The sequence below is a fragment of the Cydia strobilella genome, chromosome 17, assembly GCF_947568885.1.
Source record: "Cydia strobilella chromosome 17, ilCydStro3.1, whole genome shotgun sequence".
NCBI classification, from domain to species: Eukaryota; Metazoa; Arthropoda; class Insecta; order Lepidoptera; family Tortricidae; genus Cydia; species Cydia strobilella.
The window spans coordinates 9284295-9311998 of record NC_086057.1 but is presented as its reverse complement, the minus strand read 5'-3'; the positions used below and the strand labels follow the sequence as shown (position 1 = coordinate 9311998).

At 38.8% G+C, this 27704-nt stretch overlaps 1 protein-coding gene across 1 annotated transcript; it reads left to right on the top strand.

Annotated features, from left to right (window-relative positions):
- Window positions 1–259: 259 nt before the first annotated feature.
- LOC134748981 (uncharacterized) lies at window positions 260–27704 on the top strand. The gene is made up of 15 exons (XM_063683854.1): window positions 260–540; window positions 629–741; window positions 873–1018; window positions 1513–1649; window positions 2497–2564; window positions 13528–13690; window positions 15381–15571; window positions 16107–16193; window positions 16338–16842; window positions 18289–18327; window positions 20036–20241; window positions 20966–21088; window positions 21173–21329; window positions 25615–26054; window positions 26244–27704. The coding sequence occupies exons 1-14, from the start codon at window positions 438–440 to the stop codon at window positions 25701–25703; spliced, it is 2127 nt and encodes a 708-aa protein (XP_063539924.1). The 5' UTR covers window positions 260–437; the 3' UTR covers window positions 25704–26054; window positions 26244–27704.

Sequence of the window (27704 nt, the reverse complement as noted above, 5' to 3'; positions counted from 1 at the left end):
TAATGATTACACTTTAAATACTACAAGCTTTTTACTATAGTTTGTCAAAGGACTGTCTCATTTCAAACATAGACAGAGAGCATCATACTATCTTTGTCTTACACTAGTACTAGCACACAAAAGAAAAGGATGAGAATAGTTTTTTTTTGTTTTTATTTACTGACAATTTGGTTTGACCAACTATATCTTCCTTCATTTTTTATGTCACGTCAGTTGGGTAGTATTTTGTAATCCTGGCAATATTTATTATAAAAAAACTGCGGAGACCGTTGTATTGTATGTTGACTGACTGCATTTTGCGATTATCAATTTTATTTCGAGTTATTTCCTTAAATTTTTTGTGTTCATGCCAGTACAGTATTATAATGTTTACTTATTAAATCTGAAAGTAACTGTACGAAGTGTACGATTTAGCTGTTAATTGTATACAGTTCACTATGTGGGAATTCGAGGATGGGCTTGCAGAGGAGGCGCTCGCGCTCGAGGAGGCACGAGTCTTAGGAGAGTTACTTCACGTCGGCGTCGCGCGCCGTGAAATTTGTACGTCAATAACTTATATGTACCTTCCATAACGCATCTTCTTGACCAGCTGGCTTGGTCATGGAATATAAAACTTGTTTCTTTTCAGATGCCCTAAATTCAAATCTTGATATAACACCATACGGTTTACGAAGTGTACCCACTCATACGGAAGATGGTATACCCATTAGGAAGTTGTACGTTTCAAACCTACCCCCAAAGGTAATGCTATTAAAGTGTTAAAGTTACAGCACAATTACTTACTATTCTATGTACAAAAAGTTCATTTTCTTTATCTTTTACAATGTCAACAATCTGGGATCCTTCTCTACTATTCAATAATATATTTGTAGACATCACGGACAGAGCTGTTTGGAGTGTTTGCTCAATATGGGTTCATCAAAAGCTGTTGGCTGCGAATGGGAGACCGGGGCCCCAACAGGACTCCAACTCCTACATATGCATTTGTGACCTTCAGTGATCCCGCAGATGCACACAAGTAAGTACAATCAATCAACATAAGTTTAGTCAACACAGATAACAAAACAAATGGAAACACCTTATATTAAATCCTTACTTTCGCTTACACTTACTTAAACTAGTAAGTGTAAGCGAAAACAAATATCGAAAGATGAAAAATCGAATATTGTGAGTGTTGTGTGTCGACCCGGTGACATCCCTAGTGCGCAAAACGTTCAAGTTAATAAACAAGACCAAGTGCGGGTAGTTCGAAAAACTCGCACACCTAGAAGATGTTGATGTCAACTTGAGCCAGTCTTCTCCGAGACCACGGGGACAACTCCTTCCTCGAAACGTTGGAGGTTAATTTAAAACTTATTTTACGCGATTAAGTCCCGTCGTTGTGAATAATAATGACTAAAAATTGTGAAAGTTCAAATCATATGGTTGTGATCCTCAGTCACAAGCATGAAAATAATTAAATGTAAAATTAATTTGTGGTTTTCCATATATTTCTAAAAATACTTGTTACAGAGCACTCATGGCACCAGATCAGGAGAAGATACTGAAAGGTTACAAGCTCAAAACGTCTCCCGCGGACAGCTGGCACCAACCTGCCGAGGATGCTGATGGCCAAGTCACATGGAAATCTAGCAACCGGCAATATGGCAGTAGCGTATTATTCTTATTATTTATTTTTATATGGGCCTTATTGCCCGAATCATATTTGTAGTGTATTGAAATATGAGGGTACCCCTACAAAACCAGTCTGAATTTGTCAGGTACGTAAGCACATGTGCTCTCCCAAATTTTGGTGATAATATCGCGATATAATAATATTTAAAAAAAAACCTCATGAAAACTAAATATATATTCAAATTAAAATTTCCAGTTTTGTTCCAGGTTTCCAAAATTGTAAACTCTATGCGCTATGTAGATGATGAGTGAGATGTTGATGTAGAATGTTAAAATCGTGTATTAAAACCTCTGAAACTATAGATCCTTGAATAATGATAGGAATCAACACAAAAAAAAATTTTTTTGGTCCACCCCATTATTCTTGATGAGAGGTGTCTGAACTACCTGAAATGAACATCAAAACCAGTGTTTTATGTGCAACCCCTTCAGTATAGACTGATTTGGTCACCTTGCAGTTTCAATAGTTCATTAAACATTAGAGTTGTGCATGCTCGTTCACTGAAAAGATCGCTCCCAACTAGTACAATCTCACAACTGTACTAGTTCGGTCTTTTAGTACAGTAGTACACAGAGAGAGTCGACATTTAGTTTTAGTTCGGTCGGATGAGTCTGATCACTTTTCTGTCATTGTCACTCCTCAGTCCTCACTCCTATTCTGGTGGTTCGCGTGTAGTGTACTAAAACGTACTAAGAGCAGAATCATTAGGGAATAGTTCGGTCTAGTACAGTGGAGGGAATCGTGTCTTTTTGATTTTAGTACATACTACACAAGCCTATTAAACAGGCACCATCCACCATTAAACTAATTCTTTGTTACAGGCGAAGTTCCCCTGGAATCTTCAACTGATAGTGGTGAAGCTGGAACACAGGATAATAATGCAGAGGCAGTAAGTCAACAATTTTGTTTTGTCTTGCTATATCATCTAGAAAATGTGACACATGACAGTGTGACAAGGGGAAGGGGGGGGTCGCAAACTTTGTGACGTCACTATAACTTATTTAAATTATTTTATTTGCTGTACAGTTAAATAACTAGTTTTTGAAACAATAATCGTTTTTCATCGTTTAATTTAATCAGTTTTGGATTATAAAATTACTAAGAATACTTTTGTCAAAAATATTTTGATAAAATATTAATAATACTTAATTCGATTTGCCGATTTCATTGAATTTGCCAAATGTGACCAAGTGTGACAAGGAGGGGGGGAGGGGTCAAAAAACCTCAATATTCGTGTAACGTAATTAATGGATGAACCCTTACATGGTATATGGTTGTAGTGTAACCCGTTCGAATTAAAAAAAACCGCAAATCGATGTACAGGTTAGCCGTTTGGCACACGCATACTAGAGGTCAAAACAATTTTTTTGACCCCGCAGTTCCTAAAATTATTTTTTTTGTATGGAAAAAAAAATCCAAAACCTGAATGATACCACATATATCGTATCTGAAGGATACAATCTTGATATTTTGTGTCAAAAACAAAACAAACTATACCAACCGATGAAAAGGCGCAGTTAAAGGGCTAAAGAGGTATTTCCCGTTCGATATTATGGATATTACGTATCATTTTATGATTAATTATTATTATTATTAATTTATTCCTTTTATATCTTGGGTTAGGTTATTTTATAATATGGATATAAAAATAAAATACAAAAACACGTATAAAAACAATACAAAATACATATAAACATATTATAAAAAACCTAACCTAGGGTGCCGCCAGCAGCGGGGCAGGGCCCAAGCTGCCGGTGGTCAGGGCCGCAGAGAGAGGAACCGGCGGACTATCCGCGCCGTGTCCAAGATCACCGCCTTCTGCATCTGACCCTTGATCCAACCACCTAGCGAGAGTCTCTCAAGGTGTTGGTCGAGACTTCGCTATGAGACCGTTCGCTGAAACGACTATCGGGACAATGATTGTCGAATCAACATCCCACATGGCGGTTATCTCGTGAGCCAAGTCTAGGTACTTACTGGACTTGTCCTTCTCGGCCTTCACGAGATTCTCATCATGCGGGATGGTGATGTCGACGAGCACGGCCCGGCGTTGCGAACGATCTATTATCACAATGTCAGGCTTATTGGCTACAATAGTCCTGTCAATGATGATAGATCGATCCCAATAGAGCGTGGCACGACCATTCTCGAGAACTGGCACAGGTAAATACTTGTAGTACGGTACTTCGCGGTCAACAAGGCCGTATAGAAGAGCAAGTTGCTGGTGAATAATTCTGGCTACGAGATTATGTCTGTGCAAGTACTCGCCGTTAGCAAGATGAGAACAACCGGAAATGATAAGCCTGAGTGACTCTCCGGGACGGCGGCATGCCCGACAAATGTCGACCGTACCGTCCTTCAGGATATATTTCCGATAGTTGTTCGTCATCATAACTTCGTCCGCAATTGCACAGCCAAAACCTTCGGTTTCTCCGAAGAGGTCCCCGAATCGTAACCAGTTCACCGACGCGAGCAGGTCTACATCGGGTCCCGTGAGGGCCTTGTAGAACCGCCCGTGTAGCACCTTACTCTCCCATACCGCCCTGCGGTCCGCAATACTTTGTACCACAGGTTTGTGCCAGTTCTCGTTAGCCAAGGAGAGCGGCGTAAAGTTCCTGTCCACTGCCACCACATCACGATGCATCCCACACTCGTTGTTAGGGAAATAATTCCTAAGATTGCACACCTCCCGGTTGTGGAGATCTTTAGCGTTAAGGAAGCCTTGACCTCCACACTTCCGTGGGATGTACAATCTCATAACAGACGAGCGTGGGTGTAGCATACGGTGTGTGGTGAGCAGTAGGCGGACCCTTATTATTATTATTATTATTAAATTCTTTATTTCAGGCCAGATTGCCCATAGATTGTTAGTTATATACAGACTTATAATATTAGGGGTAGTACATCTTAACCTAGGTATAACAGTTTTTTTAAAACTTATTTGGGGTCCCGGTAAACAGGACGATGAGCCGACGCCCAGTGGCTAAAAAACGGACAATCCCACCTCTCGGCTATATCTACCAGCAAGCTGTTGGTGCTACCCCGCAGGCGATACATTTGAGAGGCGATTCTTTTTCTCATTATGGCATGACAATCGTCCATTCGTGCTTCCGCAAACATGCCTGATGCACTGCAAAAGCGTGGTAGCCCCAACAGCATCCTGAAGCCGTTATTGAACTGGACACGCAGAACACTGTAAGCACGCTTCGTACGTATAATTGATCCACAGGCTGCACGTGTAGAATGATCTGAATGCTTGGCAATACGACATGAACAATGTTTTATTGACCTCCACTGTACAACGCGTAAACCTGCTAATCAACATATTAGCTCTTACTGCCAGTGTTCTGCGTTTCCTCTCAATATCCGCATCGTCCTTTAGATTCTCGGTGATTATATGTCCCAGGTATTTTAAACTGGATACTCTGTTTTTTTTTTCAAATTCAAACCAAGGCAATAACGAATGAAAACCATATGCCGATAACTTCGTTAGTAAGATATTGTGGCAAACTTTATCGAAGGCCTTACTAAAATCTGTGTATATTACATCTGTTTGCTTGCCGGAGTTCATTGCATTAGAGAGAAACTCTGTAAATGATATTAAGTTAGAAGCAGTAGACCTACCACTGACAAATCCATGTTGGAAATCGTTTATGTACATTTTGAAATGTTTTTGAACAAGCGGGCAGACAAGGGACTCAAAAAATTTCGTAAACGAACTAAGTATGGATATAGGTCTATAGTTCGAAATTGTAGTGTCATCACCAGACTTGTACACAGGCACCACCTTTGTTGTCTTCCATTGTGACGGAAACTCTCCCGTTGCCAGAGATTTATTAAATATTAACTAACGCCGACGCACATGAATGTATGAAAATCGGTGGAATTCCGTCTGGCCCAGCGCCTTTTTTCCTATCAATTCCCTTGAGTTTTTTTAAGAGCCCGTCTTCAGTAATGATAGGAGCAACAAAGTGAAGGCTGTTATAAGAGGTCCTAGTGACTGTTGGTCACCAATATCATGATTACTGGTTGTAACTTCCTTTGCATATACAGTTGAAAAGTAAGATGCAAACAGTTCGCATCTTCTTCTTCTTCGTCTTTGCCTTTATCCCATTATTTGGGGTCGGCTCTCCTCGTTCTCATGCGCCAGGACCGTCTGTCCTGGGTTGTCTGTGGATTTAATTGGGCTCGTTCTAAATCCTTTGACACGGTGGACCACCAAGTAGCAGGCCGGCGCCCTGGTCCTCTTTTGGTTTCCTGAAGGGCCAGCGCCTTTTTCACGACATGGTCATCGCCACGCTTCATAATATGTCCATACCACCTCAGCCTCTGTTCGGAGAGTTTCTCAGTGATGGGCGGTATTTTGAAACTTCCTCTGATGTGCTCGTTACGCACTTTATCAAGTCTAGTTACACCCGCAGCCCATCTCAGCATCCTCATTTCGTTGGTATGGACTTTCTGTTCGTGCACCTTTTTCAGCGCCCAGCACTCAGCACCATATGTTAAGGCAGGTCTTATTGTCGTTTTATACACTTTGCCTTTGATCTTGATCGGCATTCTTCGGTCACACAGAACCCCCGTGAGATCTCGCCATCTTTGCCAAGCAACATTGACTCGGTGTGTGACGTCGGTTTCAATAGTGGCATCCGCTGAGAGCATCGACCCAAGGTATTTGAACTGGTGCACTTTTGGTAGAGGACTTCCCTGGAGGTTTATGGTGCATGGATGCGAGGTGCCAGTGCTGAATAGGCATTCCATGTGCTCAGTCTTGCTTCTGCTGATACGCAAACCATTGCTTTCCAGTGCGTGTCTCCATGTTTCCAAGGTTTCTTGTAGATGTTGTGCACACTTATCGACCAGCACAACGTCGTCGGCATACAGCAGGCACCATGGAAGAGGAGATTGAATACTCCTGGTTAGGAAGTCCATTACCAAGTTAAATAGTAGTGGACTTAGTGCAGATCCTTGATGGACTCCTACGTTTACCGCAAACGGTTCGCTGACTCCCGCCGGGCTTCTGACCCTCGTGCTTATGTCGTGAGTCGTACATGTCTTGGATTAAGCTGATGAGAGAGTCCGGTATTCCTTGAGCTCTCATAGCTTGCCAGATGAGCTTTCTAGGCACGCGGTCAAATGCCTTCTCCAGGTCAATAAATACAAGGTGTAGGTCTTCACGGTTGAGAAAGTGCTTCTCCATAATAATTCTGACGGCCTGAATCGCATCGGTCGTCGACCTGGCAAACAGTTCGCATATTTCATTGCTATTTGAAGTAGTACTTGACCCATTATAGACATAACTGCTGGATACACACTTGACCCTCCGCGCTTACATTTCACATGTGTCCAGAACAACTTGGGATTTTCCCTTAGTCGGTCCTCAGTTTTATTAATGTAGTCATTGTATCTTGCCTTTGCTAATTTATTCAGACGTGTATTAATTAATTTAAGTTCTAAAGCGTCCAGTGGATTTTTATATTTTTTATATCGCATTCTGATTTTATTTTTTTCATTTGACACTTTCCTTAACTTACAGTCAAACCATGGAAGGAATGTTTGTTTTTTTAATTTAGTCAGTGGCACATGGTCTTTGATCACTCTATCAAGAAGTTCATAGAAAATACCAACCATTCTCTCCACATTAACATTGCCAAATAATTTGTCCCAATCATAAGTGTTTAGGTCTTTGGATATTAATTCATAATTAGCCTTATAGTAATTAGGTTTCACTTTCACTATTGTAGGGAAGTTTACATTCTTTGACGAACCTAATCGTGATATCTAGCGGGGGATGATACCGATCAATGTTGCTTAGAGGACATGTACTTTCAAGGACACTACAAGTTTTTATTGTGGACATGACCAAGTCAAGAACACGACCAGAGCAGTTAGACACGTAATTATACTGTCGTAGTTTGTTGACATGAATGAAGTCAATAAGCATATCACAAAAGTTAGGAGGAGTGTAATTACTAGTTTCATCATTTGCTAGAATCCAATTTATGTTACCCAAGTTAAAATAACCCATCATTATACATATCTGAAGTGACATATCTTCAAGAAGTGAATTATAGTGGTCCAGTAATTGTGCAAGGTTAGAACGTAGAACAGGTGGAAGCAAGTAAGCCGCACAGAGAGAAATCTGATGGCGAGGTCCCGCGACAGGAATATCAATAATAACCCACAGATCTTCATAACCGCTCTCCCAATTAGAGCTTCTTTGTGACATGAATTGTTTATGTACAGCTATAAGTACCCCACCCCCCTCTCGACCGCTCTGAAAACTCACCTGCTCCCTGTCTCTCCTATACACCTAGTGTTGTGGATTTAAGCTTTGAGGCGTAAACTACAAGACTTGAGTCCCGACTGCGGAGCCTTGAAGCCTCAAACCTTAAAGCCTCGGAACCTTAACGACTCGAACTAAGTGTTCGTGTTGCTGCTTACGAGCAAAGAAACCTCGAGTCTTTTGGCCTCAAGCTTTAAAGCCTCCTAGGCTTTGAAGGTTTTTAGCAGTAAAGGTTTGGAGCAAAAAGTAATAGTAGATTGTGTCACAAGGGAGCAAAATGACATATTTACGGCGAGGGCGTACAATTGAATCCTAAACGAAGCGAAGGATTCTATAATAGAATCCTGAGCGTAGCGAGGGATTCTAACATAGAATCCTGAGTGTAGTGAGGGATTCAAGTGTTAACGCCCAAGGTGAAAATAATTTTGCTACCATGTGACACATACTGCTTTTCACATCACCTATGAGGAAATTACATACATATATTAGGTTTCAAAACATTATTATTTTAAGCAAAGATCGATACGGACAAAGTGCCAAAAATATGTATACACGACCTTAGTATAGGTACATACTTCTGGCACTTTGTCCGTATCGATATTTTCAGACGTGACTGTACCAGGCGCGGATACAGGGGGGGGGCACTAGGGGCAATTGCCCCCCCCCCCCCCCCCCGAACCCCTGACACAAGACTCGGTGCAATTTTTCAACAATTGACTAAACTGGGTCCTGTAATACAGGGTTTCCTAGCTCAGGACACAGGGTCGTGATTTACTGTATGTTTAAATTTACCCAATAAACTTTATTTATTTTTTTCATTTTCAATTGGAAAAAAATGCCCACCCTACGTACTTAAATATGAGTACAACAAATAGTTTCCATGAACCCGCGGCTCCGCTCGGATTTTGACAAAACAGTGCCCGCAAGCCGCGCGAAGAGAAATTACGTAAACTTTTCGACGGATATACGAGTATGAGTATACATATACAATAACACAACGCTTTTGATTTTATACACTCATAGGAATCGTCTCGTCTTGATAAATTAACTTTTATTTTGTTGTTAGTTTAATTTTTTTTACAAACCCCAATCCTTATACCTACGATTTATTTCTACCATTTTTGTAATTTGGCAAGAATTTGCCCCCCCCCCCCCCCCCCCCCTGAATGAAATCCTGGATCCGCGCCTGGACTGTACTGACAAATTAAAAGTACCTACAGCTCATAATTATGTACCTTATATCTTTTCAAAGACAGCAGCAAACACCTAAAATGATACAATGAAAATCAAGTACATTATTTTTGTAGATTTTTCTGGTAACAAATTAGCTCTTACCCCTTTGAACCAAATCTTCGGAAGAACACTATGAAGACTGATATCACTTATATTTATTATTATAAAGTTATTGATTTAAACTAAGTATTTACAAATTTATACACAATACAGAACCGCATAATTATGCTTTGGGAAATATTTGTACAAAACTTTTTAAATATTAACTTTTTAAATTGCATAGACAAGTATGGCTGCGTTTAAGGAGACCTAAAATGTCAAAATAAAAATTAAATTATTAAACGAATGTTTTTTACGTTTCTTTGTAAATATTACGCTAATTAATGAATTTACTTAATTTTAATATGCTATTAATTAATTTAAAATATGCTAATTACATTTATTGTTTACAATTACAACAAAATATTATTTAAGTTAGAAAATTGTATGCACGTAATCGATTATAAAGAAATTGTAATCGATTATATGCATACTAATTTCATATGTCTTTGTGTCAATATTTCATACTGGCAACAAAATGTCCTTGAACAGAAAAGTGCCACTTTGATCCCTCCTAGCAGGGAAGAAAAGTTCCCTTTTCGAATAGGTGATGTGAAAAAGCTTTTAACAAATAAGATCAACCTATGCTATAGGGTAGGGTGAAATTTAATACGTTTTTGTGAAATAGGGAAAAACAGAAAATGATAATTATGACTTATCGCGTTTTTAGAGTTCCGTATAGTCAACTAGGAACCCTTATAGTTTGCGTTCATGAATTAGTCAATAGCGGAGGCGGTTAAAAGTTAAAACGTTCAAGCGGTTCAAGTAATCACCCAGTCTTAATTAAGTAATAAATATTTTTTTAAATACTTTTTATTTTTATTTCTTATGACTCACTCATATAGGACGGAACGGAACGGGAAAATTTTAAAATATAGTTTCATAGAAAATGTATCTGGATGTACATACGCAACGGAATCACGGTTCTAAATGGTCCACCCTGTATACGTTGCAGGCAGTAAATGCGTTAACTGATGTTATGTTACTCTTCCGATATAGATAGGTATATTATAATATTCGTAAATTCTCTACACAAAAATAATTTCTGCAAAGAGAGCTCAACGTATGAGCTCTAAGCTTGACACAAGCTTTTAAGGTTCGGGGGCTTGAGCTTAAGTTAAAAAGCTAGAGTTTCCTATGAGGCCCGAGTCTTACAGACTTAATTTTGACAAGTCTTAAAAGTTTGAGTCGTTAAGGTTCTAAACCGCTTTGTGAGCAAACCTTTAACGCTCTAGCTTTCAAAGCTTGAGCCTTAAAGGTTCGCGAGTCGTTAAGGTTCTAAAGTCTTAAAGACTAGTCTTTTAACAACACTATATACACCACATACCTGCCATCAAACAACTCACCATTCAGCACAGAGCTGTTTAGCCAAGTCTCTGTGAGTACAATGACATCAAAATCGTTGCATACTATATTACTATAAAAATCATGTGTTTTTGACCTCAAGCTGCGACTGTTTTGGTAGTAGATTTTAAGATCGAATTTGTTACAATTTAGGTTTAAACAACATGCTCTATATTACCTAATATTAAACTATAACTACACTATTTTACTTAAACTATCAATGTTTCTGATGTAAATGTAGCGTATATTCTGCCATCTCGAACCCATACATATTTGTAGCCATGTTCTTTGGCCTTCTTCCTGGTCGCTGCGTGCAAGGTTTTATTGGCGGCAGACAGATGTGCGACAAGATACACAAGAGTCTTTGTGCCTGTGAGTCCAAGATGCGAAGTGTTTAGTTTGTCTTGTGGATTGGATCTGTTCAAGGCAACACCGCCGAGTGTCACCGGCTCAACTATTGTTAGGGTCTTGTTACCAGCTCGGAAGATGAGTATCTCACTTTTTTAATATTATAGATGAGCCCGTGAGACTCCGCATACGTGTCACACATCTTTAACAATTTGTTCATAGCACTGATCGACGGGCTCAACATGTACCGTATCTGCAGTACAGTTCCATAAGTCTCGTAAAATAGGTATTGAAGTAGAACTGTGTCAGTTTGTAAAATTGACAAATTTAAAAAAAAATGTTAATGATATTATTTTCAAAATTGCTTTCTTGGGGTTGGATATGAGGATATCACGTATCATTTGTACAAAAAAAAATCAGCCATATCGTATCTGGAGGAGCCCAAACTTGGTATGTTTCGAAAATTCTTTTTGTTTTAATTAAAAAAATATGGCCGAAATGTAATGATGTGAAATATGTTTAGAAAATCGCCTCAAAAAGCCCTTTCGTATGATACCACACACGATAGGTTTTGGATTTTTTTTTCCATACAAAAAAAATAATGTTTTACCACTCTCCCCCCCCCGGGAATTTTTTTTAGGAACTGCGGGTCAAAAATTTTGTTTTGACCTCTAGTATGCGTGTGCCAAACGGCTAACCTGTACATCTATTTGCGGTATTTCTTTGTAATTGGGGTCGAGCGGCTTCCGCTATTGGTTTAATGCTCTAAGACTTTCTCTATTATCTACCACTACTGGTTCAAACAGAATCTTATGCCTTTAATAATGCAATTCTTGTTTATATATATTAATATTTTATAAGAAAAATAACGCTAATATAACATGTGTGGAATATTATAACATACCTATGTAGTACAATTTTTCCGATCTCTGGCTGTAAATAAACAAGCCATTTCTGGCTTAGCAGTAAAGAAACATGGAACTCTGTTATTTATTTAATGTTTAGAACTTTATTAAATAAAAAAAAATATATTTTGGGGATCTAGGAAACGGCTCTAACGTTTTCGATGAAATTTGCTGTATGGGAGTTTTCGGGGGCCAAATTTCGAGTTTTTATATGTTTAACAAATATAACATCATACATAAAAGACTCAGACTAAGCTAACTGCACCAACTTGGTAAGCGTGGAAATGACACCATAAACGTTAAATTACTAGTATTGCTATGAGAGGGAATTGCAAAAAATAGTGTACGAAACATAATGGAATATTCACAAAAACGTGACACAAAAATGAAGAAAATTACACAAAGGAAATTATAAAGACCGTTTCATATTGATATTGAACAAAAAAGTTAATGTGGAAAAACCAATAGATTACAGAACTTTTTTTTAGATAAGGCCTGCTCCGTAACGGATTTGCCAAATTGAAAGTGCTTTTTCTTAAATATTTTCTAGCCTTACAACTTATTTGCTTTTTTATATAACTCCACCATTAAAAATTGCCAGAATCACGAAATTATTATACTAATTAGACATTTTTAAATGATCAAAAAATTATGATTAAAGTGAATACCAAAAATATTTCGGCACCAAATTGCTGTCAAAAACTTGATATGTGTGTGATATGCATGTGTTGACGAAACTTGCATAATAACTAATTTCCGACACAACCTGCTAAACAACATTATGCCATTACTGAAAGGCAATCTCTTTGCAATTCTCATGAAACAATGAGAATGTAGACGAGTCCCTAAACATCTGGTGTACCAGGGATTTAGTCAATGTGGTATCAGTTACCTGACGGGTTACTTTTCGGCAGATAAATCTACATCAACAATCACTAAAAGAAACGGTTTGCATATTTTGTTTAATTATAAAATGTCCCAATATTGTTTTGAAAATAGTTGGAGATGATCCACGATAGTTATCAGGCCATCAGCTTGCTTAAGCCAAATCGGGCCCAAATACTTGATTCAAGAAAGTCCCACAGTATTGACCTGTTGAACGGTACGGGGTTGAGTTGAGTATCCAAGGAATTCTTTCGTTAAAACAACAAGAACGATTTGCAACAAAAATATTTAAAAAAAACTAGCTATCACGGTTCAAGAGATACAGCCTGGTGACAGACAGACGGACAGCGGAGTCTAAGTAATAGGGTCCCGTTTTTACCCTTTGGGTATTACGGAACCGTAAAAACGGTTAGCTCATCAGTTTTAACTGCTATCCAAATTTCAAATTTTTTGCTACAAAATACTGAAACACATTTTCTTACCACGGCTCGAAAACCAATATAGGTGACGACACGTGCGTTTGCGCCGGCGTAGGTTTAAAGTTTTTAAGAAGTAATAATAAACGCATGCGTTCATATTCTTCCTTTAAATGCGTGAAATAGCGTGACAGGTATGTAACACAAAGGAACGTAATCTGTTCCCGATTTTCAACACAAGATTATGTTATATTAAATATACGGTAAAACCGTCTAACAAACATTTTTATAATACGTTATAAAAGTATACTTTAAGTTTTCAAAATCGCTTTGTTTTAGAATGCAGAAGAAAAAGAAAGCACAGAAAAGGCATACACAATATTAGACATACTGAACAGGGACTGTCTAGCTCATGTGCTCAACTTCGTTCCCATCATAGACTTGATCCGGTCAGAGCGCGTGAGCAAGCGCTGGCAGAGCTTGGTCCAGGAACATACTAATGGTTTGTACATTCTGATAATATCTTAACACTAACACTGACCGCCAAACATGTCAAATGACGCCCAATATAAACCATCGTGCATTGCGATGCGACAAGATTCACGGTGACGCGCCGCACACGCGTGGTGTTCAAAGGGTTATACTTTTATGTCATAGCGGTCATACCATGTAATTATTTCACAGGGGTGCCAACATGCCGCAAGTGTTAGGGGACATGTCTGTATATTCTAAATCAGTCACCTAGAAGTTCACTAGCCAAACATAGCAAGGGGTAGATTTCCACAAATTAATTGAGTAACCTATGTCCATCCCTAGAAGGCCGTAGCAAGAGTCAAATGACTTATTGGACTTTACACGAATGATGAAATATGTATAAAACTTATGTATTTGTGTTCAGTAAGGTTTAGTAACGTATGCGGAGTGAAATCTGGACAAAGTTTTGAACATGTAACTCTTGAAATTGTGGTCAATCTAGAAGAACACCATCGCGAAACTGTATGTAATTTCTCCAGTACTATTTCCCTATGGCCGAAAGAGAAGATAGTGGAACATTTTGTAGAAGCGAGTTAGAAGTACAATATGTTTATAATATTTTTACATCCTTGTTCTTTAAAAAAAACTACGGCTATAAAGTCTGGTTCAGGTAAACCTTCCAGCATTAGCCAGTTTCCTGGGAGAGATCGATTGAAGAAAATGACTGCCCGCTGAGTCACAAAATCTTACAGAGAGGTCATGAGATTATTCAAATGTGGCAGTGAAACTGTTTAAAAGTATCTTGAAGATATGGGCATCGGCAAACATCCAAGAAAAGTTAAGGTCACCGTATCCGAAAATAAAAATAAATAACTGAAAATGTGGGTACGTCATACCGACGAAAATGTGTAAAAAACAGCTGTTTTTGCGTAATGGGATTTTTGGGGGACTAATCATATGTCACTTAAAATGGAAATTTATGGCAAGGTAACTATTATTTTGAGAACATCAATGGTCCAACGGACGAGAATGTGAAATATGTCGAGCATACGAAGTTTCCTAAAAAAAATTTCTTAAGGAAGATAAAATTTTAACTAAAAGAAATGCCAACATGTGTGTTTTCAACACCGATGACTTTAAAGTACCACAACTTCCGTTAAAAATCTCGCATTTGAGTAAACTTTATCTTGCATTTAACGTTGTTAAATACATTATAAAAATACATGAAAATTTATGAAAAGTAACCACATTGTTTTATTTAATACGACATTGAATTTTATCCAGATTTCACTCCGCATACGTTAGGGATACTAGTTTTCCTAAAACATAAACCCATTATTTTAATAAATTTATTGTACGTTAATGTAAGATTGCTAATGTGTAACATAAAACATAGTTGTCAATAAACATTATGAAGTTAGACTAATTTAGGAGAACAATAGGTACTGAAATTCATACGTATTGTGGTGTTACATACGAAATAAGTAATTAGACGTAAAGTTCACTAAACAAAAGTTTCAAAATTTATTCCGCAGTTCACTCTGATTTTCCTATAAGTGACAGACAAGACATCAATGCAAGTCTTTTGAAATTTCGGTTACTATGGATGCTTGAATGCCGTAGCCCTTGAAAAGAGACAAACAGAAATCTCAAAATGACGGATAGGGAAAAACGATTATCAACAGTGTTTATTCAGTCGTCAATGTTATTTTTACCAGGTATTCGAAAATTCAAGACGTCATGGTGGCAACACGGTACAGTGACACTAACGACGGCGGTATTACGGCGGGTGCTGCAGCGATTGGGCCCGAACCTGACACGACTGCACATCGACCACCACTGGTCGGCGCTCAACGACCGCACGGCGCACACGGTGGGCAAGTTCTGCCCCAACCTGGAGGAGCTCAAGGTGATGTACAGTACTATGTGGCAGTCAACAGGCACGGGAGGCTGTAGTGATTGGGCCCGAACCTAACGCGGCTGCACATCGACCACCACTGGTCGGCACTCGACGACCGTACGGCGCACACGGTGGGCAAGTTCTGCCCCAACCTGGAGGAGCTCAAGGTGAAGTTCTGGTTCATGTGGCTGGTATATAGAGACCATGCTCGTTGGAGAATCTGACACCTCGTGACCTGAATCGATCACTTTAACAATTAATGCCTAAAGGTGTTACCCCGTACAGTTCACGCACGCTCCCTTGAAGTGATCAAAGTGATGGCATTGTGGTATTAGCTAGCTGATACATTGACTGGTTCTATCACTGACAATTACATCTGTGTCTGTGACTTAAAGAAAATGTTAAAGTTTTCTACAGGACTTTGGTCACTTTGCCACGTAACTTTAAATATTTTCCTTAGTTTTGATTTACTGAGAGCTTAATTGTAAACAAAGAGGAACATACCTATATATCATATTGATTTCGTTTTTTTTTCTCGTTACAGGTTGTCGGGATGTATACAAAAAATTGGAATCCACTTATTTATGGATGTAAATATTTAAAAGCGCTTTCCTTTGTATCTTGCAACAAGGTAAGTTATACTATTAGTAAAATACGTCATCATTATAAGTACAATCCCAATGTCTTCAATCACTGACTTAATAATGCTCATCACTATAATTACCTATAGTAATCATTCATACTTTCGTCTTTAAAATGTACGCACATGTTTCAGCTGTCTGACTCAAGTTTAGTACGAATAGTGAAAAGCGAAGCGAGCATAGAAAGCATAACAGTAGCCAACAACACGCACGTGACCGGTCTGTTCCTCACGGGCTCCAACCCGCCGTGGCTGCACACGCTCTCCTTCTACAACTGCTACAGCCTGCAGGGCACCGTCATATGCGCCGCCATAGACACGCTACCCAACCTCAAAACACTCAGGCTGGATGTATGCCCCGTCGCCATGTGGAAAATCATACCACTCATACTCAACAAACTACCGCAACTAGAAGAGTTATCACTCAGCGAATACACGTCTATGGAAGTCAGCTCAACGCCACAAGTCAATATTGACTTTTGCGAATCATTGTCCAAGATGACCGAGTTGAAAGTTTTGAACCTCAGCCGGAATATCTACATCAATAATGCGATACTGAAGATGGTCGCGCAGACGTGCAGCAAGTTGGAGTCTTTGAATGTCTCGAGTTGTAATGCTAGAAAGATCAACCCTCAGCCAGGTAATTGCTTTATGCTTCATTTTATTTCTTAAATTTCTTATTTGAAGGATCTTCATATGGTACAATATTTTACCTTATTCTATTTATATAAGGTTAGAAATGGAACAATACTGATGACTGATCACTGATCAGCATAATATTCTTATTAGTTGTGTCTGTGTGGCTGTCTGCCAACTAAACCATGTCGCAGATCCGTGATATTTATCAGACAGCTGCTTGCTAACAATTTTATGATCCAGTAAAGCAAAATATGATACCGCACTTGTGGTATCATTAAAATAAATACCAGTATACTGTTATGCCTGCTGCAAATGCTGCATACCAATGTCAGCTCTGTGAGTCAAAACGTTAGAGCAAATGTGCCCAAAATGTCTGCGACGGATACCTCTTTTCGAACATGTTTTTTACCTGTCGTTGGTTACCTCGTGACCTGTTTGTCCTCTCAGAGGCATTCCACATAAAGGTCTACTTTGTCGGGGACGGGACGTGACGCGTATGGCAGCTAGCTTAGGTAATAACCTGTAAGAATCTGTGGTATACAGCCAAAATGTATGAAACAGCCAATTTTTTTTCGCGAATTCGGGGTTGGTCCCATAGTAAAAGTTGCTCAGTATAATCCCAAAACCTCCCTGGCAACGGGAATGCACTTATTTTTTAGCCACCATGTATAACGTTGAATTTAAAGCTAAGCTATCAAACGTTATCATGCCAAATATCAGCTACTCAGCTTTATCAGAAGTGTTAAAAAAAATAGCGTCACGTACCCGACACTTTTTAGAATGACCCTTTACTTTTGTCCCAGAGTTCAGGAACATTGGCTATAATTCTCGGCCGGGCCAGTATGGTGCATGCGTTGTGCAATTTGAAAACTGTACTTTCACTTTAGATTCGAATCACCTCCATAATTCTTTAAAAACGTAGCCTGTAGTTTTAAAGTCTGCTTGATTGTGTTGTGATGTTACTAATATTCTTAAAATTGATTAATCACTGAACTACCAAGCTATAAACGTATATAAACGTACATGTGTTTACGTGCATGCTTGCATGTGCATGTGTTATACGCAATGTATTGTCGCACTAAGCCACTACCAATGCCAACTTTCATTTATTACCAATAAATATATTCTTACGTATCGCTGCTTCAATACCTAATCTCAATCTATTACCTGCACTCACTTAACGAGATTGTAAGAGCCTGTTCACATAGGTATTTCTCGCAGGAAACGCGGCGGTGACAATTTCATAAACGATAGAACACCGCGTTCCGTTTTGTATGAAACCGCCGCCGTTGTTCCAACGAGAAACGCTAGTGTGTAACAGACTAATAGACAACGGCATGCTCTCTCCCCTCTACTAAATTCCTTGCTGAATTGATATAAAATATTATCTCTATAATAAAATGGGTTGTTTTTCTGTGGCTTGCCATTGGATGACCCACGATCGAAGTGAGTTTGTACACGTGGAGGGATCACAGTTCCAAGGAAGGTACCTATTAACCCACACCCCTTTTGTTTTGAAATCCATTAATAATTTGAACCATAATCCCTTGTAATGAAAATACACAAAACTAGTATTTACTGAATTGATTCAACTGTACACTACTTAGGGCCCTTTAGACGTTTTTTGTATTATAGTATATGTTAGATTTTAAAAGCCTTCGTTGTGTCATCGATCCATAACTTATTTCGTTGTTTCATTGGCAACACAGCTGACTGGACGTAGATCTTATTACCACGAGATAAGGTCTACCTATGAATCCTATGATTAGTGAAATGTGTTGCTGTTAGTATTGAAGCGGTGTGTACATACGCTTTTTACGTTGCTTACTGTATTATTCAGTAATCATAATAGGTAGCCGTGCTAAAACTGCCAAGCGAGTGTGTGTTAAACTTTTTGGAGTACAGATTACCATACACGCTGTGTGTGTGCGCTTTGATGATTTTATGAAAGAGATTATTTAAAATATTATTATTGTATTCACAACTATTGCACGATGATTATTTAAGAAATTGAAAACTGACCAATGTATTTTATCAATCATATTTAATTGTATATAACTGTCGTATTTCAAATGTACCTGTGTGACCTGTAAAATTCTTTTTACCAATAAATAAACTGAACTGAACTGAATATGAATCAGGAGGAATAGGATTTGTCTTTGTAAATGTATGGTTTTATGGCTATACGCGAAGTGCCTGATGGTAGAAGTTGATTTGATCACAGCGCACATCGTGTCATACATTGTTATCTTTTCTGGGCCGAACTTCTATGAAATGTGGAATTAAAATGCCGTTGAAACAGATATTTTACGATTATTAATCGAATTGTCGAAATACAATACGTAATCATAATGCATTGCGGGTATTAGAAATACCTGCAACCAACGGCCTGCACTGATCAGATAAAATATCGAATGAAAATCACATTTTGTAGGTTTGCCACAACAGTAAAACCATGCACGTGCACTTCTAGTCGTCAAATTTCAAACCGCATCACTGTGTAGCAGCAGTGCGTATACTTCGTGGTCCGATTTTGTCTACAATTTGACAAAAAATGTGTGTTCTTGCACTTCTTGCTAAGTTTCGTGGAATAGGACCTTGATAGCGTGTGGACCTCCCATGTATTCTACACGTAAATATTTGTAAAATACATACTTACACGAAATTTCAAATGAAAGTTGACAAAGATCGTATGCGTCGATGCCAAATTATAAGTAAATTATTAGGTATTAATTTGACGACCGGTCTGGCCTAGTGGGTAGTGACCCTGCCTGTGAAACCGATGGTCCTGGGTTCGATTTCCGGTAAGGGCATTTATTTGTGTGATGAGCACAGATTTTTGTTTCTGAGTCATGGATGTTTTCTATGTAATTAAGTATTTGTATAAGTATTATATATATCGTTGTCTGAGTACCCACAACACAAAGCCTTCTTGAGCTTACTGTGGGACTTAGTCAATTTGTGTAAGAATGTCCCTATAATATTTATTTATTTATCTGACACTATACTTTTAAGGTTTTTGTTTTACATTCATTCTAATAATAGTACCATATATGCAGACAAGTCAAAACATCACATTTAAAAAAATAAACAGTCCTAATTTATCAATCCTTTATACAAGTGATTGTGGAAGTGGCATACCTAAACACCAAAAATAACCTGCAATTTATTAATCGTAAGTTGTAACCCCTCAGGCGTGAGTGACGAGGGCATCCTAACGATATGCCGCTCGTGCACGGCGCTCAGCAAGCTGGACATCTCGTACATCGCGCTGCTGACGGACGCGGGCGTCGCGGCCGCCGCGCGGTGCGCTCGCCTCGCCAGCCTCACCGCGCGCGGCAACGCCTCGCTCAGCGCCACGCCCTTCGCCGCCGTGCTGGACGCCTGCGCCGAGCTGCAGGTAGGTGTCAGCTGCACGTCTCGTGTACAGCGCGCTGCTGACGCCTCGCCCACCTCACCGCGCGCGGCAACGCCTCGCTCACCGCCGCGCCCTTCGCCGCCGTGCTGGACGCCTGCGCCGAGCTGCAGGTAGGTGTCAGCTGCACGTCTCGTGTACAGCGCGCTGCTGACGCCTCGCCCACCTCACCGCGCGCGGCAACGCCTCGCTCACCGCCGCGCCCTTCGCCGCCGTGCTGGACGCCTGCGCCGAGCTGCAGGTAGGTGTCAGCTGCACGTCTCGTGTACAGCGCGCTGCTGACGCCTCGCCCACCTCACCGCGCGCGGCAACGCCTCGCTCACCGCCGCGCCCTTCGCCGCCGTGCTGGACGCCTGCGCCGAGCTGCAGGTAGGTGTCAGCTGCACGTCTCGTGCAATACGGCATTTTTGTAATTATAAACGGATTTGTTTTCACATTGACGTCGCTTAAGCTACTGAACTGACAATAGCCTGTGGTAAACGTGATCCTAACGCTTCACACGTACGCTACATTTCTATTACTTCTTTGTTTTGTGATTATACTGATTATACTACTTACTTTACTTATACTGGTTTTAGTTTAGTTTACTTTTTAGTTAATTTTAATGTAAATTGATGTATGTTTAAAGACTTTGGTTTCTTCTCAATAAAACTGGTTAATTTTATACTGATTATTATCATCAACATACGGCTATGTGTTATGTGTTCAGGAGCTGGACGTATGCGGTTGCGACAGCGTGTCAGAAGAGCTGGTTGAAGCGGCTACGGCGACGCTCGCGCGGACGCCGCGCCCGCTCATGCTGCGGATGGGAGGCACCGCGGCCATGGCAGAGGTACCTTAACACTGACCTGACTTCAAATTTTGGATATTTTTCTTGTATGGCTGGGCTCAGGCTAATCGTAAGTTGTATGTACAGAGTTACCCGTCGCACAAGCTACTGGTAGTAAGCACCGAGGACCTGAGCAACCCGCACTTGCGGCCGGACTTTGTGGACCGCATCTTCGAAGACAGCTCCGACGACTCGCTCGACGACCCCTACGATCACGACAACTTCGACGACTTCTTTGGCTCCGGTAACTATAACTACTCACTCACGTCTACAGTTACCCGTTAACCTACTGGTGTAGGCAAGGAGGACCTGAACAACCCGTACCTGCGGCCGGATTACTGGTCAATATTGCAATTATTATTATAGCCCTTTATTCCATAAGAAGTTTTATATGGTTTTTGTATTTGTAATTTAAATGTTATCTTCTATATGGATCCCTCTTTGGGTGTAGGCCTCCTCCAATTTTATCCAATCATCGCTATGCTTCGCTTTCTCCATCCATTGTTTTCCAGCTGTATGGACTATGTCATCTGTCCACCGTTTTTTTGGTCTTCCTATGGACCGTTTGCCTGCTGGTGCTTTCCATTTAGTGGTTATGTTGGTCCACCTTTTGTCAGTCATTCGGGCTACATGTCCTGCCCAGCCCCATTTAAGTTTTAAAGCACTTGTGAGGGCATCAGCAACCTTTGTTTTTTCTCTTATTGTTGTGTGTTTTATTTTTTGTATCTTCCTGAGTCCCATCATACTCCTTTCCATGGCTCTCTGTGTTGATCTTATTTTTTCTTTTACTTTATTTGTGTACACCCATGTTTGTGAACCATAGATCAGGCATGGCAGAAGACATGTGTCACTCACTACTTTCTTTAGGTTCAGACTGTAGTCACCCTTAAGAATTTATTTTAGTGACCAGTACTTATTCCAGGTAATATTCGCCCTTCTCGTAACCTCTTCTTCGTTGCTTGATTTTGAGAATGATACCTGCTTTCCTAGGTATATGTAGCTATTTACATACTCAATTGTTTTATTTTCCACAGTTATAGGTTTTTCATAGCTATTGGTCATTACTTTAGTTTTACTAGTATTCATCTCAAGTCCAACTTTACAGCTTTGTTCGGTTAGTGACCTTACCATGTTTTCTAGGCTTGTGGCGGATTCTGAGAATAGCACTATGTCGTCCGCAAATCGTAAGTGGTTTAGGTAACGACCATTTATCCTTATTCCGGTGTTTCTCCAGTCCAGATTCCTGAATACTTCTTCTAACACAGCGATGAAAAGTTTGGGTGAGAGAGGGTCACCTTGCCTCACCCCACGTTCTATTTTTATTTCTTCTCCTCTTTTATCAAGTTTCACTGTGCTAGTGCAGTTTTTGTATACATTTTTGAGTATGTTGATGTATTTAGTGTTGACCTGAGCTGATTCCAGTGCATTCCATATAGAGTTGTGGCTTATAGTGTCGAAGGCCTTGCTGTAATCTATGAAGCATATATAAATTGGTACATTAAACTCTTTATATTTTTCCAATATTTGTTCCAACGTGTGTATGTGATCCATAGTGCTAAACCCAGAGCGGAAGCCTGCTTGTTCTACCGCTTGCATATTGTCGATTGCTTTGGTTATTCTCCTTAGAATGATCGAAGTAAATAGCTTGTATGTGCTAGTTAGAAGGCTAATTGGCCTATAATTTCCTATATTCAAGGGGTCACCTTTTTGTATATAAGGATTATGTCTGAGTTTCCCCACTGCTTAGGTATCTCGCCTGTGTCTAATATTAGATTAAACAGTCTTGTTAGGTAGTTAAGGAGTATCGGTCCTCCTATTTTTATTGCTTCGTTAGTTATGGAGTCAGGGCCTGGACTTTTTTCATTCTTTAGGAGTTTTATGTGTTTATACACTTCTTTCTCCTGTATACAGAGATCTTCTCTGAAAGTTGTGTTGTCGTAGCTGGTTTGTTTTGATTGTCCATCACTCTCTCTTCTTTTGTAAAGGTTTTTGTAGAAATTTGTTGCGGTGTCTATTACATCTTCTCTCGATTTTGTTTCAGTTCGATCTTCTTTTAGTTTTTGTATCCATGTGTTATATGTTTTTAGTTCTTACCAGGCACGTTTCGTACTTCTGAACCTCTTAAGGTTTTGGGTTATTATAACTTTTCTGTGGTTACTGTAATCTTTTCTGATTGATTTGCTAACTTGCTTAAATATTGTGCTAAGCTCATGCCTTATTGCTCTGTTTTTATTTTTGGTATGAATTAACTCTGTTCTTCTTTTTATTAATTTCTTAGTATGGCTGCTGAATATTTTGTTTTCCTTGGTTGCATTAGTTTTTCCTTCTGTCTTTAAGCTTGTTTTGATGGCAGTTTCTATCATATTGTAGTAGGCTTGCGCATTATTGGGTTCCATTTGGGGGTCCAAGTTGGTTTCTAATTCTCTTAAGTAGTTATTTATTTCGTCACTGGATTTTAGAGTTTTATGCAACGTATGAAAATTTCTTCTTTTTAGCGTCTGACTTGATAGTATGAGTGTCGCTCGTATAGGCCTGTGGTCACTCGGGAACTCTATCTTGCTTAATACCTCTATATTGTTTACTAGGTGCGGTTTGTTACACAGAATGTAGTCAATTTCGTTTTTTGTTTTAGAGTCAGGAGATACCCATGTCCATCTGCGGCTATCCTTTTTTTTGAAGAGGGTGTTAGTTATGGAAAGTTGGTACTCTTGTGCATGTTCTATAAGTCGCTCTCCTCTTCTGTTCCTTTCCCCATAGCCATGATGACCCATAATAGCATTTTCTTCTTTTGTTGGTTTCCCGATCTTTGCATTAAAATCTCCCATTAATAGCGTAGTACCTGTAGCCATTGTGTGAGCCTTTCTTAGATCGTTATAGAAAATGTCTACTTCTTCTTCACTTGCGCTACTTGTGGGGGCATAAACTTGGATTATAAAGATATTTGTGTTATCAAATTTAAGTTGTAGTAAGGCCACTCTTTGTTTTCAATTTCTTTTTTATCAAGAAGCCAATTCCATGCCGGCCTTTGTTTTGTCCCATGTAGCAGAAGATGTACTCCTGGTATTCTTCTATTTCACATCCTAGTCTTCGGGTTTCTGCGATTCCTAAAATATCGAACTTTATGTTTTTTAAGGCATTTGTAAGTTTGACAAGTCTTTCTTCTGATGATAAGGATCTCACATTGTAAGTGCATATTCTTAGCTGTCTTCCTTTTACTTTGTTGTTTATGTGTTTTTTGATTGGAGGGTTTTGGTCAGACGTCCCACGGGGACCAGCCGGGTTGGGACCAGAGAGTTGTGTTATATGTGTGTTGTTTATATTTGTTTTCTTCCGGTTTGTGTCTGATTGCTATAAGTCTTTGGATGCTGTGGGTGTTGCATTTGATCTCCATTGAGAGAAGGCATTTGTTTTTGTGACTTTAGAATGGTTGCCTGTTGGTGTTGGAGCGGAGTCAATATTTTTGTTTATATTAGGCTCAGGCACTGGTGAATTTGTTGGGGCTCGCTTCCTTTTTTCGTTCGTGGGCTCTCTTACAATGAGTATATCATAACGGATAAAAGCTATTTTCCCTTTGTTGATTTCTTCTTGCATTTTGGTTTTGAGCTCCCTCCTCTTCTCTAGGACTTCTTTCGGGTAATCATCAGTGGCGTACACCGTTTCTGGGAACTTTTTGTTGTTCTTCAGTACCTCCACTTTACGCCATTCCAACGTAACAGAGACCACAATCGGTCGTTTCTTGCCTTCTTTCACTTTTCCAAGTCTCTGGACGTTGCTAATATCCCATTTGTCCCATGTATCTAGCTTGGCACTTGCACTTAGTGTGTTCAGGGTACTCGTCACTTTTTCCAAAAGTTCACTAGTGTTTTCAGTATTTGTTTCCGCAATGCCATGCAATATAAAGTTGCTTTTCTTTGTTGTTTTTTCCAGGTTACGTATTTTGCTTTTAACAGTGGTGATTTCTTCTTTAAGTTGTTGGTTTTCTTTGATAATTGGATCTAATTTTGCGTCCATTGTGTTCGTTAGAGTTATTGTTTGTTTGTCCATCTCTTCCTTTATTTGTTGGAATAGCATTTGCATTTGCTGCTCCATTTTTAAAGTGAGTTTTCTGTGTACTTTTTTTTCCCCAGAAAATCAAGAAAATGTAAGATTTTTTCGCGCTGGCCTCCTTTGCGATGTGGCAACACCGCGTTAGACGTCAAACTTAGCGGAAGTCGTGCTGACAATCATTCACTTTGACGTTTCAATTTGAAGGTTATGATATACGTAGTTATGGTTATGTATGTGTTTTATCAACGTTTATAAGGGTTTTTTGCCTTGTACTACATGTATTTCGACACTTTTCAGCACTGCACGTATACACTTGCACTTAGTTTATGTGATTTTGGCCTTTTTTCGTTAAAAAGGCTACTTTTTCGCGATAAAACTGTAATAACTCAGGAGCACAACAAATATACGTAAGTCGTTGACAGCTGTTAAACCGGAAAAAAAAATATTGCAATTAATATCATTATTTGTATTTCAATTTGTAGATGGAGATGAAGAAAGGTGGGAAGATCTCGACTACGATGACGCGATGTACGCGTACGGGCTGCACCCGCGGAACCTACTGCTCATGTAATGCGGCTAGGCCCTGTCTGACGGCCCCACGGAATGTATATTCATTAACATATGTTGTACGCTTATTATTTATTTATACACAATCGGTGCCCAATTGCATAATAAAGTACAAGATTTTATGCAACCAGCTCCATGTTATACCTCGCTTCCAGAAAAGGATGACGGAGTCAACTTAGAAGTCTTTATCTGTGATTGTTTTTATTTTACTATTTCCATGTATATTTAGATAATAGAAATCATATCTATTTTTTTAATATCAATGTTAATAGGAAACAAGTTTGTTTCTCACATCCACTGTTGAGTGATTCGTTAAAAAACTGATGCCTAACCTGTGATGGACGGAACTTGTATTGTTAACCTTTTGGACGCCAATGACGGATATATCCACACCGTAGGTCCAACGCCAAAGACTGATTAATCCGTCAGAGACCACAATCAGCATAGACCTACGTGCATATGCATAAAGTTCAATTTCAGTTTTGACACTTCGGTGATGTGGCGTCCGAGTGACAGTTTTTATGTTTGACACGGCGTCGAAAAGGTTAATTAGAGCCCTTCACAGCGGTCTCGTACTCAACATTATTTACCAACATGCCTATGTAAAAATATTTATGGAAACTGTAAAATATATTAAGTAAAGTCTGAAACAATTGTGATAGAATACTATATAATTTTTAATTTCCCTTGTAACAGCAGCTTAGTTAAATGTAATATTTTAGCAGGGAAATTTTGTTTACATAACACTTAATAACATTTTAAATAGAATAATTGTTACAGAATTTGTTATATTTGTCAAATAATTGATATAGTATATGCTATGCTAATTTGCTAACCTCATGAGGCCATGTCCACTAAATCTACATTATTGAGAAGAACTTGCTTATTATTTTATTTGTATTCATCATTTTGGATTACTTTTATTTTAATTCAAGAAGAACAGTCAATTTTCTCTAATTTGTAACTATAGAGTGTGATGTTTATTTCCCAATTTAGACATTGTTTTAAGTTTAGACTCCTTTTTCAGGCTTTTTTATGTTATTATATTTTTTCTTTTTAAGATCTTAATACATTGCAATCAAAGATGATTTTATTTTTCAGAGAGAATGAGGTAGGTTGTTGTAATCAGTGCTCTAATTTATATACTATTTTTTTTATTTTTTATTTAAAAGGTGTAACTATGAATTGCTAATGATTTCATATGAAAAACCTTTCTGTTGATTCTGATAGGATTATCTAATTTCAATTAAGTGACTCACTAGGATGAGTAATGGTTTTTGTTATAAATACACAAGAACCCTCAAATAACAACAGAGGCATTGTTTTTTCTTACAATATTTTTTGTTACCTACTCATTTATTGTTTTAGTAAAGACATGTTATAATTAGACCCTATTATCTTGTCGCACTGACATTGCTTTTCAGTAGAGTGTGAATGTTTTTTTATCGACTATCTAAATGTCGATAGCACAGAACTTAAAGTTATTATGTCACTGATAATTTCAAAGTGTCACTAGGTAGGTACTATATTACTTTAGATAAAAATATATATGATAAAAAACTGGTCAAGTGCGAGTTGGACTCGCGTTTCAAGGGTTCCGTACATCACACAATTTTTACCAATGTTTTTTAATGTACGTGAAAAGTGAGTAAATCATCTTGAAAAACCCGGATGTGTGAGATCAAAAGTTTTCATTGAGATTGAGCATATACTTATTGCATTATATAAACATCAATATTTAGATAGTCGATAAAAAAAACATTCACACTACTGAAAAGAAATGTCAGTGCGACAAGATAATAGGGTCTAGTAATAATAATAAATGTCACTTGTCAGTAACTAGCATGAACTTGTTTTTCTTTATAATTATAGTTATGTTACTAGAAATGATTTGTTTTTGTGTTTTAGGATAAAGCTCATTGCATGAGATAATTTGTGAAAAGATCTTAGTTTTTATACGTTAATTTATCTATAAGAAATTAATTATAAACATTATCATCTGGAA

Coding starts and splice junctions, on each gene's coding strand:
- LOC134748981 (XM_063683854.1), top strand. CDS start 438: ATGTGGGAATTCGAGGATGGGCTTGCAGAGGAGGCGCTCGCGCTCGAG. Junction 541..628: donor CGTCGCGCGCCGTGAAATTT/GTACGTCAATAA, acceptor GTTTCTTTTCAG/ATGCCCTAAATTCAAATCTT. Junction 1,650..2,496: donor TAGCAACCGGCAATATGGCA/GTAGCGTATTAT, acceptor TCTTTGTTACAG/GCGAAGTTCCCCTGGAATCT.